General features: G+C 45.7%; 1 protein-coding gene across 2 annotated transcripts in view; it reads left to right on the top strand.

Moving 5' to 3' along the window:
- col6a3 (collagen, type VI, alpha 3) overlaps positions 1-20,434 on the top strand; it is a 37,900-nt gene that overhangs the window by 15,910 nt on the left and 1,556 nt on the right. For both annotated transcript variants that reach the window (XM_036974105.1, XM_036974104.1), the window contains 26 exons: positions 10-621; positions 930-1,529; positions 1,666-2,262; positions 2,372-2,983; positions 3,292-3,891; positions 4,028-4,624; positions 4,734-5,345; positions 5,654-6,253; positions 6,390-6,986; positions 7,096-7,707; positions 8,016-8,615; positions 8,752-9,348; positions 9,458-10,069; positions 10,378-10,977; positions 11,114-11,710; positions 11,820-12,431; positions 12,740-13,339; positions 13,476-14,072; positions 14,182-14,793; positions 15,102-15,701; positions 15,838-16,434; positions 16,544-17,155; positions 17,464-18,063; positions 18,200-18,796; positions 18,906-19,517; positions 19,826-20,425. In XM_036974105.1, coding sequence (XP_036830000.1) covers positions 10-621; positions 930-1,529; positions 1,666-2,262; positions 2,372-2,983; positions 3,292-3,891; positions 4,028-4,624; positions 4,734-5,345; positions 5,654-6,253; positions 6,390-6,986; positions 7,096-7,707; positions 8,016-8,615; positions 8,752-9,348; positions 9,458-10,069; positions 10,378-10,977; positions 11,114-11,710; positions 11,820-12,431; positions 12,740-13,339; positions 13,476-14,072; positions 14,182-14,793; positions 15,102-15,701; positions 15,838-16,434; positions 16,544-17,155; positions 17,464-18,063; positions 18,200-18,796; positions 18,906-19,517; positions 19,826-20,425 — 15,684 coding nt within the window. The remainder of the gene's footprint in view (positions 1-9; positions 622-929; positions 1,530-1,665; positions 2,263-2,371; positions 2,984-3,291; positions 3,892-4,027; positions 4,625-4,733; positions 5,346-5,653; positions 6,254-6,389; positions 6,987-7,095; positions 7,708-8,015; positions 8,616-8,751; positions 9,349-9,457; positions 10,070-10,377; positions 10,978-11,113; positions 11,711-11,819; positions 12,432-12,739; positions 13,340-13,475; positions 14,073-14,181; positions 14,794-15,101; positions 15,702-15,837; positions 16,435-16,543; positions 17,156-17,463; positions 18,064-18,199; positions 18,797-18,905; positions 19,518-19,825; positions 20,426-20,434) is intronic.

Genomic DNA, 20,434 nt, shown 5'->3' with positions numbered 1-20,434 from the left:
AACTCTTAGTGGACCAAAGCATTGCCAGAAAGGATGTAGTATTCCTGCTGGATGGTTCTGATGGCACTAGGAATGGCTTTCCAGCAATGCGTGACTTTGTTCAAAGAGTGGTAGAGAAACTCACTGTGGAGGAGAACAGAGATCGAGTCTCTGTGGTCCAGTATAGCAGAGAATCAGAGGCCCACTTCTATCTGAACACTTACACAACAAAGGAAGACGTTGTGAACACCGTAAGAGGCCTGAGGCACAAAGGAGGGAGACCCCTCAACACTGGGGCAGCTCTCCAGGATGTCAGGGACAATGTCTTTACTGCCTCCTCCGGAAGTAGGCGCCTTGAAGGTGTTCCACAGATTCTGATACTGCTGAATGGTGGAAGGTCCTTTGACAATGTAGATACACCAGCGTCTGATCTCAAGGAGCTTGGTGTCTTGGTGTTTGGAATTGGAACAAGGAGCTCTGATAGCAGAGAATTACAGAAAATATCCTATGACCCCAGTTATGCTCTTTCCGTGTCTGAATTTACTGACCTCCCCAACGTCCAACAGCAGCTTCTTTCTGCTATGAGCACTGTCATTGTACAGGTCACAACCATGACACCAACAGTAAAACCAACAATTCTAGGTAAGATAAATATGGTTTTGATCAGTTCCATTTTCACTCTTACATCAGGATTTGAGTATTTGATAGCTTTGACATTTTAGGTAGATGCCTCCCGAGGCCTTTCATGTTGGATTTATTTCGTACCTCTGTAGGAATGTTCTCTATGATAGCACTCAGTCCAATGCACACATTGACACTTTCTTTGAATGGTTGTTTGAGATTAGGGAAAGGGATGACTGTCATGTGAAGGAAGCAACTTTGTTCTGTTTTTCCCTTACCTATGCATCATTTAATAAAACATTTTTTTTCTGAACATTCACATTCTCTAGTTGAGAGTCAGGCTCCCAGGAGGGATGTTGTGTTCTTGCTGGATGGATCTGATGGCACTAGGAGTGGATTCCCAGCAATGCGGGACTTTGTTCAAAGAGTAGTGGAGACACTCGGTGTGGATGAGAACAAAGATCGCGTGGCTGTGGTCCAGTACAGTAGAGATCCAGCCGCCCAATTCTATCTGAACACATACACAACAAAAGGAGAGATTCTCAACACTGTACGAGGTCTGAGACACAAAGGTGGGAGACCTCTCAACACTGGAGCAGCTCTCCAGTACGTGAGAGACAATGTCTTGACTGCCTCCTCCGGAAGTCGACGCACTGAAGGTGTTCCACAGTTACTGATTCTGCTGAGTGGTGGAAGGTCCTTTGACAATGTTGACACTCCAGCTTCTGCTCTGAAGGAGCTTGGGGTCTTGATCTTTGGAATTGGAACAAGGAGCTCTGATAGCAGAGAATTGCAGAGGATATCACATGATCCCAGTTACGCTCTGTCTGTCTCTGACTTCACTGACCTTCCAAACATCCAGCAGCAACTTCTGTCCTCGGTGGAGTCAGTTGTTATTGACGTTACGCCAGAATCGACAACAGATTTAGGTATGTGTCATCACTGTTAATTGAGAGTCAGGAAGTGTTAGTAAAATGTCAGCTGAGTCTTAGAAACAACGGTATAATTTGACCACAAGCCCCACATTTCAACTGTCTGATTGACATAATCTATTTATTTTCTCAGTTCCTCATGACACCTCCAGAAAGGATGTGGTATTCCTTGTGGATGGTTCTGATGGCACAAGGAATGGATTCCCAGCAATGCGTGATTTTGTTCAGAGAGTAGTGGGGAAACTCAATGTGGGAGGAGACAAAGACCGCGTTTCTGTTGTCCAGTACGGTAGAGATCAAGAAGTTCATTTCTATCTGAACACATACACCACAAAGGAGGACATTCTTAACACTGTGAGAAGTCTGAGGCACAGAGGAGGTAGACCCCTTAACACTGGGGCAGCCCTCCAATACGTAAGGGACAACGTCCTTACTGCCTCCTCTGGAAGCAGAAGCCAAGAGGGCGTCCCTCAGATGCTGATACTGCTGAGTGGGGGAAGGTCCAGTGATAATGTTGACATACCAGCTTCTGCCCTGAAAGACAGTGGGGTCTTGATCTTTGGCATTGGAACCAGAAATTCCAGCAGAGAGGTTCAAGGGATTGCCACTGATCCTAGTTTTTCCCAGTCTGTTTCTGAATTCACTGACCTCCCCAGCGTCCAGGAGCAGTTTTTCTCCACACTCATAACTGTACAAGTTGAGGCCACACCCAAAACCCCAACAGTCACAGGTAAGAACGGATGCGTTATCTAGGACAACTAAAACAACACACATATTTCAGTCTCAGGTTCATGGAAGCAATGTTAACATAGTTTCTGTTTTGTTTCTGAAACTCTTAGTGGACCAAAGCATTGCCAGAAAGGATGTAGTATTCCTGCTGGATGGTTCTGATGGCACTAGGAATGGCTTTCCAGCAATGCGTGACTTTGTTCAAAGAGTGGTAGAGAAACTCACTGTGGAGGAGAACAGAGATCGAGTCTCTGTGGTCCAGTATAGCAGAGAATCAGAGGCCCACTTCTATCTGAACACTTACACAACAAAGGAAGACGTTGTGAACACCGTAAGAGGCCTGAGGCACAAAGGAGGGAGACCCCTCAACACTGGGGCAGCTCTCCAGTATGTCAGGGACAATGTCTTTACTGCCTCCTCCGGAAGTAGGCGCCTTGAAGGTGTTCCACAGATTCTGATACTGCTGAATGGTGGAAGGTCCTTTGACAATGTAGATACACCAGCGTCTGATCTCAAGGAGCTTGGTGTCTTGGTGTTTGGAATTGGAACAAGGAGCTCTGATAGCAGAGAATTACAGAAAATATCCTATGACCCCAGTTATGCTCTTTCCGTGTCTGAATTTACTGACCTCCCCAACGTCCAACAGCAGCTTCTTTCTGCTATGAGCACTGTCATTGTACAGGTCACAACCATGACACCAACAGTAAAACCAACAATTCTAGGTAAGATAAATATGGTTTTGATCAGTTCCATTTTCACTCTTACATCAGGATTTGAGTATTTGATAGCTTTGACATTTTAGGTAGATGCCTCCCGAGGCCTTTCATGTTGGATTTATTTCGTACCTCTGTAGGAATGTTCTCTATGATAGCACTCAGTCCAATGCACACATTGACACTTTCTTTGAATGGTTGTTTGAGATTAGGGAAAGGGATGACTGTCATGTGAAGGAAGCAACTTTGTTCTGTTTTGCCCTTACCTATGCATCATTTAATAAAACATTTTTTTTCTGAACATTCACATTCTCTAGTTGAGAGTCAGGCTCCCAGGAGGGATGTTGTGTTCTTGCTGGATGGATCTGATGGCACTAGGAGTGGATTCCCAGCAATGCGGGACTTTGTTCAAAGAGTAGTGGAGACACTCGGTGTGGATGAGAACAAAGATCGCGTGGCTGTGGTCCAGTACAGTAGAGATCCAGCCGCCCAATTCTATCTGAACACATACACAACAAAAGGAGAGATTCTCAACACTGTACGAGGTCTGAGACACAAAGGTGGGAGACCTCTCAACACTGGAGCAGCTCTCCAGTACGTGAGAGACAATGTCTTGACTGCCTCCTCCGGAAGTCGACGCACTGAAGGTGTTCCACAGTTACTGATTCTGCTGAGTGGTGGAAGGTCCTTTGACAATGTTGACACTCCAGCTTCTGCTCTGAAGGAGCTTGGGGTCTTGATCTTTGGAATTGGAACAAGGAGCTCTGATAGCAGAGAATTGCAGAGGATATCACATGATCCCAGTTACGCTCTGTCTGTCTCTGACTTCACTGACCTTCCAAACATCCAGCAGCAACTTCTGTCCTCGGTGGAGTCAGTTGTTATTGACGTTACGCCAGAATCGACAACAGATTTAGGTATGTGTCATCACTGTTAATTGAGAGTCAGGAAGTGTTAGTAAAATGTCAGCTGAGTCTTAGAAACAACGGTATAATTTGACCACAAGCCCCACATTTCAACTGTCTGATTGACATAATCTATTTATTTTCTCAGTTCCTCATGACACCTCCAGAAAGGATGTGGTATTCCTTGTGGATGGTTCTGATGGCACAAGGAATGGATTCCCAGCAATGCGTGATTTTGTTCAGAGAGTAGTGGGGAAACTCAATGTGGGAGGAGACAAAGACCGCGTTTCTGTTGTCCAGTACGGTAGAGATCAAGAAGTTCATTTCTATCTGAACACATACACCACAAAGGAGGACATTCTTAACACTGTGAGAAGTCTGAGGCACAGAGGTGGTAGACCCCTTAACACTGGGGCAGCCCTCCAATACGTAAGGGACAACGTCCTTACTGCCTCCTCTGGAAGCAGAAGCCAAGAGGGCGTCCCTCAGATGCTGATACTGCTGAGTGGGGGAAGGTCCAGTGATAATGTTGACATACCAGCTTCTGCCCTGAAAGACAGTGGGGTCTTGATCTTTGGCATTGGAACCAGAAATTCCAGCAGAGAGGTTCAAGGGATTGCCACTGATCCTAGTTTTTCCCAGTCTGTTTCTGAATTCACTGACCTCCCCAGCGTCCAGGAGCAGTTTTTCTCCACACTCATAACTGTACAAGTTGAGGCCACACCCAAAACCCCAACAGTCACAGGTAAGAACGGATGCGTTATCTAGGACAACTAAAACAACACACATATTTCAGTCTCAGGTTCATGGAAGCAATGTTAACATAGTTTCTGTTTTGTTTCTGAAACTCTTAGTGGACCAAAGCATTGCCAGAAAGGATGTAGTATTCCTGCTGGATGGTTCTGATGGCACTAGGAATGGCTTTCCAGCAATGCGTGACTTTGTTCAAAGAGTGGTAGAGAAACTCACTGTGGAGGAGAACAGAGATCGAGTCTCTGTGGTCCAGTATAGCAGAGAATCAGAGGCCCACTTCTATCTGAACACTTACACAACAAAGGAAGACGTTGTGAACACCGTAAGAGGCCTGAGGCACAAAGGAGGGAGACCCCTCAACACTGGGGCAGCTCTCCAGTATGTCAGGGACAATGTCTTTACTGCCTCCTCCGGAAGTAGGCGCCTTGAAGGTGTTCCACAGATTCTGATACTGCTGAATGGTGGAAGGTCCTTTGACAATGTAGATACACCAGCGTCTGATCTCAAGGAGCTTGGTGTCTTGGTGTTTGGAATTGGAACAAGGAGCTCTGATAGCAGAGAATTACAGAAAATATCCTATGACCCCAGTTATGCTCTTTCCGTGTCTGAATTTACTGACCTCCCCAACGTCCAACAGCAGCTTCTTTCTGCTATGAGCACTGTCATTGTACAGGTCACAACCATGACACCAACAGTAAAACCAACAATTCTAGGTAAGATAAATATGGTTTTGATCAGTTCCATTTTCACTCTTACATCAGGATTTGAGTATTTGATAGCTTTGACATTTTAGGTAGATGCCTCCCGAGGCCTTTCATGTTGGATTTATTTCGTACCTCTGTAGGAATGTTCTCTATGATAGCACTCAGTCCAATGCACACATTGACACTTTCTTTGAATGGTTGTTTGAGATTAGGGAAAGGGATGACTGTCATGTGAAGGAAGCAACTTTGTTCTGTTTTTCCCTTACCTATGCATCATTTAATAAAACATTTTTTTTCTGAACATTCACATTCTCTAGTTGAGAGTCAGGCTCCCAGGAGGGATGTTGTGTTCTTGCTGGATGGATCTGATGGCACTAGGAGTGGATTCCCAGCAATGCGGGACTTTGTTCAAAGAGTAGTGGAGACACTCGGTGTGGATGAGAACAAAGATCGCGTGGCTGTGGTCCAGTACAGTAGAGATCCAGCCGCCCAATTCTATCTGAACACATACACAACAAAAGGAGAGATTCTCAACACTGTACGAGGTCTGAGACACAAAGGTGGGAGACCTCTCAACACTGGAGCAGCTCTCCAGTACGTGAGAGACAATGTCTTGACTGCCTCCTCCGGAAGTCGACGCACTGAAGGTGTTCCACAGTTACTGATTCTGCTGAGTGGTGGAAGGTCCTTTGACAATGTTGACACTCCAGCTTCTGCTCTGAAGGAGCTTGGGGTCTTGATCTTTGGAATTGGAACAAGGAGCTCTGATAGCAGAGAATTGCAGAGGATATCACATGATCCCAGTTACGCTCTGTCTGTCTCTGACTTCACTGACCTTCCAAACATCCAGCAGCAACTTCTGTCCTCGGTGGAGTCAGTTGTTATTGACGTTACGCCAGAATCGACAACAGATTTAGGTATGTGTCATCACTGTTAATTGAGAGTCAGGAAGTGTTAGTAAAATGTCAGCTGAGTCTTAGAAACAACGGTATAATTTGACCACAAGCCCCACATTTCAACTGTCTGATTGACATAATCTATTTATTTTCTCAGTTCCTCATGACACCTCCAGAAAGGATGTGGTATTCCTTGTGGATGGTTCTGATGGCACAAGGAATGGATTCCCAGCAATGCGTGATTTTGTTCAGAGAGTAGTGGGGAAACTCAATGTGGGAGGAGACAAAGACCGCGTTTCTGTTGTCCAGTACGGTAGAGATCAAGAAGTTCATTTCTATCTGAACACATACACCACAAAGGAGGACATTCTTAACACTGTGAGAAGTCTGAGGCACAGAGGTGGTAGACCCCTTAACACTGGGGCAGCCCTCCAATACGTAAGGGACAACGTCCTTACTGCCTCCTCTGGAAGCAGAAGCCAAGAGGGCGTCCCTCAGATGCTGATACTGCTGAGTGGGGGAAGGTCCAGTGATAATGTTGACATACCAGCTTCTGCCCTGAAAGACAGTGGGGTCTTGATCTTTGGCATTGGAACCAGAAATTCCAGCAGAGAGGTTCAAGGGATTGCCACTGATCCTAGTTTTTCCCAGTCTGTTTCTGAATTCACTGACCTCCCCAGCGTCCAGGAGCAGTTTTTCTCCACACTCATAACTGTACAAGTTGAGGCCACACCCAAAACCCCAACAGTCACAGGTAAGAACGGATGCGTTATCTAGGACAACTAAAACAACACACATATTTCAGTCTCAGGTTCATGGAAGCAATGTTAACATAGTTTCTGTTTTGTTTCTGAAACTCTTAGTGGACCAAAGCATTGCCAGAAAGGATGTAGTATTCCTGCTGGATGGTTCTGATGGCACTAGGAATGGCTTTCCAGCAATGCGTGACTTTGTTCAAAGAGTGGTAGAGAAACTCACTGTGGAGGAGAACAGAGATCGAGTCTCTGTGGTCCAGTATAGCAGAGAATCAGAGGCCCACTTCTATCTGAACACTTACACAACAAATGAAGACGTTGTGAACACCGTAAGAGGCCTGAGGCACAAAGGAGGGAGACCCCTCAACACTGGGGCAGCTCTCCAGTATGTCAGGGACAATGTCTTTACTGCCTCCTCCGGAAGTAGGCGCCTTGAAGGTGTTCCACAGATTCTGATACTGCTGAATGGTGGAAGGTCCTTTGACAATGTAGATACACCAGCGTCTGATCTCAAGGAGCTTGGTGTCTTGGTGTTTGGAATTGGAACAAGGAGCTCTGATAGCAGAGAATTACAGAAAATATCCTATGACCCCAGTTATGCTCTTTCCGTGTCTGAATTTACTGACCTCCCCAACGTCCAACAGCAGCTTCTTTCTGCTATGAGCACTGTCATTGTACAGGTCACAACCATGACACCAACAGTAAAACCAACAATTCTAGGTAAGATAAATATGGTTTTGATCAGTTCCATTTTCACTCTTACATCAGGATTTGAGTATTTGATAGCTTTGACATTTTAGGTAGATGCCTCCCGAGGCCTTTCATGTTGGATTTATTTCGTACCTCTGTAGGAATGTTCTCTATGATAGCACACAGTCCAATGCACACATTGACACTTTCTTTGAATGGTTGTTTGAGATTAGGGAAAGGGATGACTGTCATGTGAAGGAAGCAACTTTGTCCTGTTTTTCCCTTACCTATGCATCATTTAATAAAACATTTTTTTTCTGAACATTCACATTCTCTAGTTGAGAGTCAGGCTCCCAGGAGGGATGTTGTGTTCTTGCTGGATGGATCTGATGGCACTAGGAGTGGATTCCCAGCAATGCGGGACTTTGTTCAAAGAGTAGTGGAGACACTCGGTGTGGATGAGAACAAAGATCGCGTGGCTGTGGTCCAGTACAGTAGAGATCCAGCCGCCCAATTCTATCTGAACACATACACAACAAAAGGAGAGATTCTCAACACTGTACAAGGTCTGAGACACAAAGGTGGGAGACCTCTCAACACTGGAGCAGCTCTCCAGTACGTGAGAGACAATGTCTTGACTGCCTCCTCCGGAAGTCGACGCACTGAAGGTGTTCCACAGTTACTGATTCTGCTGAGTGGTGGAAGGTCCTTTGACAATGTTGACACTCCAGCTTCTGCTCTGAAGGAGCTTGGGGTCTTGATCTTTGGAATTGGAACAAGGAGCTCTGATAGCAGAGAATTGCAGAGGATATCACATGATCCCAGTTACGCTCTGTCTGTCTCTGACTTCACTGACCTTCCAAACATCCAGCAGCAACTTCTGTCCTCGGTGGAGTCAGTTGTTATTGACGTTACGCCAGAATCGACAACAGATTTAGGTATGTGTCATCACTGTTAATTGGGAGTCAGGAAGTGTTAGTAAAATGTCAGCTGAGTCTTAGAAACAACGGTATAATTTGACCACAAGCCCCACATTTCAACTGTCTGATTGACATAATCTATTTATTTTCTCAGTTCCTCATGACACCTCCAGAAAGGATGTGGTATTCCTTGTGGATGGTTCTGATGGCACAAGGAATGGATTCCCAGCAATGCGTGATTTTGTTCAGAGAGTAGTGGGGAAACTCAATGTGGGACGAGACAAAGACCGCGTTTCTGTTGTCCAGTACGGTAGAGATCAAGAAGTTCATTTCTATCTGAACACATACACCACAAAGGAGGACATTCTTAACACTGTGAGAAGTCTGAGGCACAGAGGTGGTAGACCCCTTAACACTGGGGCAGCCCTCCAATACGTAAGGGACAACGTCCTTACTGCCTCCTCTGGAAGCAGAAGCCAAGAGGGCGTCCCTCAGATGCTGATACTGCTGAGTGGGGGAAGGTCCAGTGATAATGTTGACATACCAGCTTCTGCCCTGAAAGACAGTGGGGTCTTGATCTTTGGCATTGGAACCAGAAATTCCAGCAGAGAGGTTCAAGGGATTGCCACTGATCCTAGTTTTTCCCAGTCTGTTTCTGAATTCACTGACCTCCCCAGCGTCCAGGAGCAGTTTTTCTCCACACTCATAACTGTACAAGTTGAGGCCACACCCAAAACCCCAACAGTCACAGGTAAGAACGGATGCGTTATCTAGGACAACTAAAACAACACACATATTTCAGTCTCAGGTTCATGGAAGCAATGTTAACATAGTTTCTGTTTTGTTTCTGAAACTCTTAGTGGACCAAAGCATTGCCAGAAAGGATGTAGTATTCCTGCTGGATGGTTCTGATGGCACTAGGAATGGCTTTCCAGCAATGCGTGACTTTGTTCAAAGAGTGGTAGAGAAACTCACTGTGGAGGAGAACAGAGATCGAGTCTCTGTGGTCCAGTATAGCAGAGAATCAGAGGCCCACTTCTATCTGAACACTTACACAACAAATGAAGACGTTGTGAACACCGTAAGAGGCCTGAGGCACAAAGGAGGGAGACCCCTCAACACTGGGGCAGCTCTCCAGTATGTCAGGGACAATGTCTTTACTGCCTCCTCCGGAAGTAGGCGCCTTGAAGGTGTTCCACAGATTCTGATACTGCTGAATGGTGGAAGGTCCTTTGACAATGTAGATACACCAGCGTCTGATCTCAAGGAGCTTGGTGTCTTGGTGTTTGGAATTGGAACAAGGAGCTCTGATAGCAGAGAATTACAGAAAATATCCTATGACCCCAGTTATGCTCTTTCCGTGTCTGAATTTACTGACCTCCCCAACGTCCAACAGCAGCTTCTTTCTGCTATGAGCACTGTCATTGTACAGGTCACAACCATGACACCAACAGTAAAACCAACAATTCTAGGTAAGATAAATATGGTTTTGATCAGTTCCATTTTCACTCTTACATCAGGATTTGAGTATTTGATAGCTTTGACATTTTAGGTAGATGCCTCCCGAGGCCTTTCATGTTGGATTTATTTCGTACCTCTGTAGGAATGTTCTCTATGATAGCACACAGTCCAATGCACACATTGACACTTTCTTTGAATGGTTGTTTGAGATTAGGGAAAGGGATGACTGTCATGTGAAGGAAGCAACTTTGTCCTGTTTTTCCCTTACCTATGCATCATTTAATAAAACATTTTTTTTCTGAACATTCACATTCTCTAGTTGAGAGTCAGGCTCCCAGGAGGGATGTTGTGTTCTTGCTGGATGGATCTGATGGCACTAGGAGTGGATTCCCAGCAATGCGGGACTTTGTTCAAAGAGTAGTGGAGACACTCGGTGTGGATGAGAACAAAGATCGCGTGGCTGTGGTCCAGTACAGTAGAGATCCAGCCGCCCAATTCTATCTGAACACATACACAACAAAAGGAGAGATTCTCAACACTGTACGAGGTCTGAGACACAAAGGTGGGAGACCTCTCAACACTGGAGCAGCTCTCCAGTACGTGAGAGACAATGTCTTGACTGCCTCCTCCGGAAGTCGACGCACTGAAGGTGTTCCACAGTTACTGATTCTGCTGAGTGGTGGAAGGTCCTTTGACAATGTTGACACTCCAGCTTCTGCTCTGAAGGAGCTTGGGGTCTTGATCTTTGGAATTGGAACAAGGAGCTCTGATAGCAGAGAATTGCAGAGGATATCACATGATCCCAGTTACGCTCTGTCTGTCTCTGACTTCACTGACCTTCCAAACATCCAGCAGCAACTTCTGTCCTCGGTGGAGTCAGTTGTTATTGACGTTACGCCAGAATCGACAACAGATTTAGGTATGTGTCATCACTGTTAATTGAGAGTCAGGAAGTGTTAGTAAAATGTCAGCTGAGTCTTAGAAACAACGGTATAATTTGACCACAAGCCCCACATTTCAACTGTCTGATTGACATAATCTATTTATTTTCTCAGTTCCTCATGACACCTCCAGAAAGGATGTGGTATTCCTTGTGGATGGTTCTGATGGCACAAGGAATGGATTCCCAGCAATGCGTGATTTTGTTCAGAGAGTAGTGGGGAAACTCAATGTGGGAGGAGACAAAGACCGCGTTTCTGTTGTCCAGTACGGTAGAGATCAAGAAGTTCATTTCTATCTGAACACATACACCACAAAGGAGGACATTCTTAACACTGTGAGAAGTCTGAGGCACAGAGGTGGTAGACCCCTTAACACTGGGGCAGCCCTCCAATACGTAAGGGACAACGTCCTTACTGCCTCCTCTGGAAGCAGAAGCCAAGAGGGCGTCCCTCAGATGCTGATACTGCTGAGTGGGGGAAGGTCCAGTGATAATGTTGACATACCAGCTTCTGCCCTGAAAGACAGTGGGGTCTTGATCTTTGGCATTGGAACCAGAAATTCCAGCAGAGAGGTTCAAGGGATTGCCACTGATCCTAGTTTTTCCCAGTCTGTTTCTGAATTCACTGACCTCCCCAGCGTCCAGGAGCAGTTTTTCTCCACACTCATAACTGTACAAGTTGAGGCCACACCCAAAACCCCAACAGTCACAGGTAAGAACGGATGCGTTATCTAGGACAACTAAAACAACACACATATTTCAGTCTCAGGTTCATGGAAGCAATGTTAACATAGTTTCTGTTTTGTTTCTGAAACTCTTAGTGGACCAAAGCATTGCCAGAAAGGATGTAGTATTCCTGCTGGATGGTTCTGATGGCACTAGGAATGGCTTTCCAGCAATGCGTGACTTTGTTCAAAGAGTGGTAGAGAAACTCACTGTGGAGGAGAACAGAGATCGAGTCTCTGTGGTCCAGTATAGCAGAGAATCAGAGGCCCACTTCTATCTGAACACTTACACAACAAAGGAAGACGTTGTGAACACCGTAAGAGGCCTGAGGCACAAAGGAGGGAGACCCCTCAACACTGGGGCAGCTCTCCAGTATGTCAGGGACAATGTCTTTACTGCCTCCTCCGGAAGTAGGCGCCTTGAAGGTGTTCCACAGATTCTGATACTGCTGAATGGTGGAAGGTCCTTTGACAATGTAGATACACCAGCGTCTGATCTCAAGGAGCTTGGTGTCTTGGTGTTTGGAATTGGAACAAGGAGCTCTGATAGCAGAGAATTACAGAAAATATCCTATGACCCCAGTTATGCTCTTTCCGTGTCTGAATTTACTGACCTCCCCAACGTCCAACAGCAGCTTCTTTCTGCTATGAGCACTGTCATTGTACAGGTCACAACCATGACACCAACAGTAAAACCAACAATTCTAGGTAAGATAAATATGGTTTTGATCAGTTCCATTTTCACTCTTACATCAGGATTTGAGTATTTGATAGCTTTGACATTTTAGGTAGATGCCTCCCGAGGCCTTTCATGTTGGATTTATTTCGTACCTCTGTAGGAATGTTCTCTATGATAGCACTCAGTCCAATGCACACATTGACACTTTCTTTGAATGGTTGTTTGAGATTAGGGAAAGGGATGACTGTCATGTGAAGGAAGCAACTTTGTTCTGTTTTTCCCTTACCTATGCATCATTTAATAAAACATTTTTTTTCTGAACATTCACATTCTCTAGTTGAGAGTCAGGCTCCCAGGAGGGATGTTGTGTTCTTGCTGGATGGATCTGATGGCACTAGGAGTGGATTCCCAGCAATGCGGGACTTTGTTCAAAGAGTAGTGGAGACACTCGGTGTGGATGAGAACAAAGATCGCGTGGCTGTGGTCCAGTACAGTAGAGATCCAGCCGCCCAATTCTATCTGAACACATACACAACAAAAGGAGAGATTCTCAACACTGTACGAGGTCTGAGACACAAAGGTGGGAGACCTCTCAACACTGGAGCAGCTCTCCAGTACGTGAGAGACAATGTCTTGACTGCCTCCTCCGGAAGTCGACGCACTGAAGGTGTTCCACAGTTACTGATTCTGCTGAGTGGTGGAAGGTCCTTTGACAATGTTGACACTCCAGCTTCTGCTCTGAAGGAGCTTGGGGTCTTGATCTTTGGAATTGGAACAAGGAGCTCTGATAGCAGAGAATTGCAGAGGATATCACATGATCCCAGTTACGCTCTGTCTGTCTCTGACTTCACTGACCTTCCAAACATCCAGCAGCAACTTCTGTCCTCGGTGGAGTCAGTTGTTATTGACGTTACGCCAGAATCGACAACAGATTTAGGTATGTGTCATCACTGTTAATTGAGAGTCAGGAAGTGTTAGTAAAATGTCAGCTGAGTCTTAGAAACAACGGTATAATTTGACCACAAGCCCCACATTTCAACTGTCTGATTGACATAATCTATTTATTTTCTCAGTTCCTCATGACACCTCCAGAAAGGATGTGGTATTCCTTGTGGATGGTTCTGATGGCACAAGGAATGGATTCCCAGCAATGCGTGATTTTGTTCAGAGAGTAGTGGGGAAACTCAATGTGGGAGGAGACAAAGACCGCGTTTCTGTTGTCCAGTACGGTAGAGATCAAGAAGTTCATTTCTATCTGAACACATACACCACAAAGGAGGACATTCTTAACACTGTGAGAAGTCTGAGGCACAGAGGTGGTAGACCCCTTAACACTGGGGCAGCCCTCCAATACGTAAGGGACAACGTCCTTACTGCCTCCTCTGGAAGCAGAAGCCAAGAGGGCGTCCCTCAGATGCTGATACTGCTGAGTGGGGGAAGGTCCAGTGATAATGTTGACATACCAGCTTCTGCCCTGAAAGACAGTGGGGTCTTGATCTTTGGCATTGGAACCAGAAATTCCAGCAGAGAGGTTCAAGGGATTGCCACTGATCCTAGTTTTTCCCAGTCTGTTTCTGAATTCACTGACCTCCCCAGCGTCCAGGAGCAGTTTTTCTCCACACTCATAACTGTACAAGTTGAGGCCACACCCAAAACCCCAACAGTCACAGGTAAGAACGGATGCGTTATCTAGGACAACTAAAACAACACACATATTTCAGTCTCAGGTTCATGGAAGCAATGTTAACATAGTTTCTGTTTTGTTTCTGAAACTCTTAGTGGACCAAAGCATTGCCAGAAAGGATGTAGTATTCCTGCTGGATGGTTCTGATGGCACTAGGAATGGCTTTCCAGCAATGCGTGACTTTGTTCAAAGAGTGGTAGAGAAACTCACTGTGGAGGAGAACAGAGATCGAGTCTCTGTGGTCCAGTATAGCAGAGAATCAGAGGCCCACTTCTATCTGAACACTTACACAACAAATGAAGACGTTGTGAACACCGTAAGAGGCCTGAGGCACAAAGGAGGGAGACCCCTCAACACTGGGGCAGCTCTCCAGTATGTCAGGGACAATGTCTTTACTGCCTCCTCCGGAAGTAGGCGCCTTGAAGGTGTTCCACAGATTCTGATACTGCTGAATGGTGGAAGGTCCTTTGACAATGTAGATACACCAGCGTCTGATCTCAAGGAGCTTGGTGTCTTGGTGTTTGGAATTGGAACAAGGAGCTCTGATAGCAGAGAATTACAGAAAATATCCTATGACCCCAGTTATGCTCTTTCCGTGTCTGAATTTACTGACCTCCCCAACGTCCAACAGCAGCTTCTTTCTGCTATGAGCACTGTCATTGTACAGGTCACAACCATGACACCAACAGTAAAACCAACAATTCTAGGTAAGATAAATATGGTTTTGATCAGTTCCATTTTCACTCTTACATCAGGATTTGAGTATTTGATAGCTTTGACATTTTAGGTAGATGCCTCCCGAGGCCTTTCATGTTGGATTTATTTCGTACCTCTGTAGGAATGTTCTCTATGATAGCACACAGTCCAATGCACACATTGACACTTTCTTTGAATGGTTGTTTGAGATTAGGGAAAGGGATGACTGTCATGTGAAGGAAGCAACTTTGTCCTGTTTTTCCCTTACCTATGCATCATTTAATAAAACATTTTTTTTCTGAACATTCACATTCTCTAGTTGAGAGTCAGGCTCCCAGGAGGGATGTTGTGTTCTTGCTGGATGGATCTGATGGCACTAGGAGTGGATTCCCAGCAATGCGGGACTTTGTTCAAAGAGTAGTGGAGACACTCGGTGTGGATGAGAACAAAGATCGCGTGGCTGTGGTCCAGTACAGTAGAGATCCAGCCGCCCAATTCTATCTGAACACATACACAACAAAAGGAGAGATTCTCAACACTGTACAAGGTCTGAGACACAAAGGTGGGAGACCTCTCAACACTGGAGCAGCTCTCCAGTACGTGAGAGACAATGTCTTGACTGCCTCCTCCGGAAGTCGACGCACTGAAGGTGTTCCACAGTTACTGATTCTGCTGAGTGGTGGAAGGTCCTTTGACAATGTTGACACTCCAGCTTCTGCTCTGAAGGAGCTTGGGGTCTTGATCTTTGGAATTGGAACAAGGAGCTCTGATAGCAGAGAATTGCAGAGGATATCACATGATCCCAGTTACGCTCTGTCTGTCTCTGACTTCACTGACCTTCCAAACATCCAGCAGCAACTTCTGTCCTCGGTGGAGTCAGTTGTTATTGACGTTACGCCAGAATCGACAACAGATTTAGGTATGTGTCATCACTGTTAATTGGGAGTCAGGAAGTGTTAGTAAAATGTCAGCTGAGTCTTAGAAACAACGGTATAATTTGACCACAAGCCCCACATTTCAACTGTCTGATTGACATAATCTATTTATTTTCTCAGTTCCTCATGACACCTCCAGAAAGGATGTGGTATTCCTTGTGGATGGTTCTGATGGCACAAGGAATGGATTCCCAGCAATGCGTGATTTTGTTCAGAGAGTAGTGGGGAAACTCAATGTGGGAGGAGACAAAGACCGCGTTTCTGTTGTCCAGTACGGTAGAGATCAAGAAGTTCATTTCTATCTGAACACATACACCACAAAGGAGGACATTCTTAACACTGTGAGAAGTCTGAGGCACAGAGGTGGTAGACCCCTTAACACTGGGGCAGCCCTCCAATACGTAAGGGACAACGTCCTTACTGCCTCCTCTGGAAGCAGAAGCCAAGAGGGCGTCCCTCAGATGCTGATACTGCTGAGTGGGGGAAGGTCCAGTGATAATGTTGACATACCAGCTTCTGCCCTGAAAGACAGTGGGGTCTTGATCTTTGGCATTGGAACCAGAAATTCCAGCAGAGAGGTTCAAGGGATTGCCACTGATCCTAGTTTTTCCCAGTCTGTTTCTGAATTCACTGACCTCCCCAGCGTCCAGGAGCAGTTTTTCTCCACACTCATAACTGTACAAGTTGAGGCCACACCCAAAACCCCAACAGTCACAGGTAAGAACGGATGCGTTATCTAGGACAACTAAAACAACACACATATTTCAGTCTCAGGTTCATGGAAGCAATGTTAACATAGTTTCTGTTTTGTTTCTGAAACTCTTAGTGGACCAAAGCATTGCCAGAAAGGATGTAGTATTCCTGCTGGATGGTTCTGATGGCACTAGGAATGGCTTTCCAGCAATGCGTGACTTTGTTCAAAGAGTGGTAGAGAAACTCACTGTGGAGGAGAACAGAGATCGAGTCTCTGTGGTCCAGTATAGCAGAGAATCAGAGGCCCACTTCTATCTGAACACTTACACAACAAATGAAGACGTTGTGAACACCGTAAGAGGCCTGAGGCACAAAGGAGGGAGACCCCTCAACACTGGGGCAGCTCTCCAGTATGTCAGGGACAATGTCTTTACTGCCTCCTCCGGAAGTAGGCGCCTTGAAGGTGTTCCACAGATTCTGATACTGCTGAATGGTGGAAGGTCCTTTGACAATGTAGATACACCAGCGTCTGATCTCAAGGAGCTTGGTGTCTTGGTGTTTGGAATTGGAACAAGGAGCTCTGATAGCAGAGAATTACAGAAAATATCCTATGACCCCAGTTATGCTCTTTCCGTGTCTGAATTTACTGACCTCCCCAACGTCCAACAGCAGCTTCTTTCTGCTATGAGCACTGTCATTGTACAGGTCACAACCATGACACCAACAGTAAAACCAACAATTCTAGGTAAGATAAATATGGTTTTGATCAGTTCCATTTTCACTCTTACATCAGGATTTGAGTATTTGATAGCTTTGACATTTTAGGTAGATGCCTCCCGAGGCCTTTCATGTTGGATTTATTTCGTACCTCTGTAGGAATGTTCTCTATGATAGCACACAGTCCAATGCACACATTGACACTTTCTTTGAATGGTTGTTTGAGATTAGGGAAAGGGATGACTGTCATGTGAAGGAAGCAACTTTGTCCTGTTTTTCCCTTACCTATGCATCATTTAATAAAACATTTTTTTTCTGAACATTCACATTCTCTAGTTGAGAGTCAGGCTCCCAGGAGGGATGTTGTGTTCTTGCTGGATGGATCTGATGGCACTAGGAGTGGATTCCCAGCAATGCGGGACTTTGTTCAAAGAGTAGTGGAGACACTCGGTGTGGATGAGAACAAAGATCGCGTGGCTGTGGTCCAGTACAGTAGAGATCCAGCCGCCCAATTCTATCTGAACACATACACAACAAAAGGAGAGATTCTCAACACTGTACAAGGTCTGAGACACAAAGGTGGGAGACCTCTCAACACTGGAGCAGCTCTCCAGTACGTGAGAGACAATGTCTTGACTGCCTCCTCCGGAAGTCGACGCACTGAAGGTGTTCCACAGTTACTGATTCTGCTGAGTGGTGGAAGGTCCTTTGACAATGTTGACACTCCAGCTTCTGCTCTGAAGGAGCTTGGGGTCTTGATCTTTGGAATTGGAACAAGGAGCTCTGATAGCAGAGAATTGCAGAGGATATCACATGATCCCAGTTACGCTCTGTCTGTCTCTGACTTCACTGACCTTCCAAACATCCAGCAGCAACTTCTGTCCTCGGTGGAGTCAGTTGTTATTGACGTTACGCCAGAATCGACAACAGATTTAGGTATGTGTCATCACTGTTAATTGGGAGTCAGGAAGTGTTAGTAAAATGTCAGCTGAGTCTTAGAAACAACGGTATAATTTGACCACAAGCCCCACATTTCAACTGTCTGATTGACATAATCTATTTATTTTCTCAGTTCCTCATGACACCTCCAGAAAGGATGTGGTATTCCTTGTGGATGGTTCTGATGGCACAAGGAATGGATTCCCAGCAATGCGTGATTTTGTTCAGAGAGTAGTGGGGAAACTCAATGTGGGAGGAGACAAAGACCGCGTTTCTGTTGTCCAGTACGGTAGAGATCAAGAAGTTCATTTCTATCTGAACACATACACCACAAAGGAGGACATTCTTAACACTGTGAGAAGTCTGAGGCACAGAGGAGGTAGACCCCTTAACACTGGGGCAGCCCTCCAATACGTAAGGGACAATGTCCTTACTGCCTCCTCTGGAAGCAGAAGCCAAGAGGGCGTCCCTCAGATGCTGATACTGCTGAGTGGGGGAAGGTCCAGTGATAATGTTGACATACCAGCTTCTGCCCTGAAAGACAGTGGGGTCTTGATCTTTGGCATTGGAACCAGAAATTCCAGCAGAGAGGTTCAAGGGATTGCCACTGATCCTAGTTTTTCCCAGTCTGTTTCTGAATTCACTGACCTCCCCAGCGTCCAGGGGCAGTTTTTCTCCACACTCATAACTGTACAAGTTGAGGCCACACCCAAAACCCCAACAGTCACAGGTAAGAACGGATGCGTTATCTAGGACAACTAAAACAACACACATATTTCAGTCTCAGGTTCATGGAAGCAATGTTAACATAGTTTCTGTTTTGTTTCTGAAACTCTTAGTGGACCAAAGCATTGCCAGAAAGGATGTAGTATTCCTGCTGGATGGTTCTGATGGCACTAGGAATGGCTTTCCAGCAATGCGTGACTTTGTTCAAAGAGTGGTAGAGAAACTCACTGTGGAGGAGAACAGAGATCGAGTCTCTGTGGTCCAGTATAGCAGAGAATCAGAGGCCCACTTCTATCTGAACACTTACACAACAAAGGAAGACGTTGTGAACACCGTAAGAGGCCTGAGGCACAAAGGAGGGAGACCCCTCAACACTGGGGCAGCTCTCCAGTATGTCAGGGACAATGTCTTTACTGCCTCCTCCGGAAGTAGGCGCCTTGAAGGTGTTCCACAGATTCTGATACTGCTGAATGGTGGAAGGTCCTTTGACAATGTAGATACACCAGCGTCTGATCTCAAGGAGCTTGGTGTCTTGGTGTTTGGAATTGGAACAAGGAGCTCTGATAGCAGAGAATTACAGAAAATATCCTATGACCCCAGTTATGCTCTTTCCGTGTCTGAATTTACTGACCTCCCCAACGTCCAACAGCAGCTTCTTTCTGCTATGAGCACTGTCATTGTACAGGTCACAACCATGACACCAACAGTAAAACCAACAATTCTAGGTAAGATAAATATGGTTTTGATCAGTTCCATTTTCACTCTTACATCAGGATTTGAGTATTTGATAGCTTTGACATTTTAGGTAGATGCCTCCCGAGGCCTTTCATGTTGGATTTATTTCGTACCTCTGTAGGAATGTTCTCTATGATAGCACTCAGTCCAATGCACACATTGACACTTTCTTTGAATGGTTGTTTGAGATTAGGGAAAGGGATGACTGTCATGTGAAGGAAGCAACTTTGTTCTGTTTTTCCCTTACCTATGCATCATTTAATAAAACATTTTTTTTCTGAACATTCACATTCTCTAGTTGAGAGTCAGGCTCCCAGGAGGGATGTTGTGTTCTTGCTGGATGGATCTGATGGCACTAGGAGTGGATTCCCAGCAATGCGGGACTTTGTTCAAAGAGTAGTGGAGACACTCGGTGTGGATGAGAACAAAGATCGCGTGGCTGTGGTCCAGTACAGTAGAGATCCAGCCGCCCAATTCTATCTGAACACATACACAACAAAAGGAGAGATTCTCAACACTGTACGAGGTCTGAGACACAAAGGTGGGAGACCTCTCAACACTGGAGCAGCTCTCCAGTACGTGAGAGACAATGTCTTGACTGCCTCCTCCGGAAGTCGACGCACTGAAGGTGTTCCACAGTTACTGATTCTGCTGAGTGGTGGAAGGTCCTTTGACAATGTTGACACTCCAGCTTCTGCTCTGAAGGAGCTTGGGGTCTTGATCTTTGGAATTGGAACAAGGAGCTCTGATAGCAGAGAATTGCAGAGGATATCACATGATCCCAGTTACGCTCTGTCTGTCTCTGACTTCACTGACCTTCCAAACATCCAGCAGCAACTTCTGTCCTCGGTGGAGTCAGTTGTTATTGACGTTACGCCAGAATCGACAACAGATTTAGGTATGTGTC

This window comes from Oncorhynchus mykiss, chromosome 3 (assembly GCF_013265735.2).
Source record: "Oncorhynchus mykiss isolate Arlee chromosome 3, USDA_OmykA_1.1, whole genome shotgun sequence".
Lineage (NCBI taxonomy): Eukaryota > Metazoa > Chordata > Actinopteri > Salmoniformes > Salmonidae > Oncorhynchus > Oncorhynchus mykiss.
The sequence above is the reverse complement of the archived record's forward strand: the minus strand, read 5'-3'. Positions and strand labels throughout refer to the sequence as shown.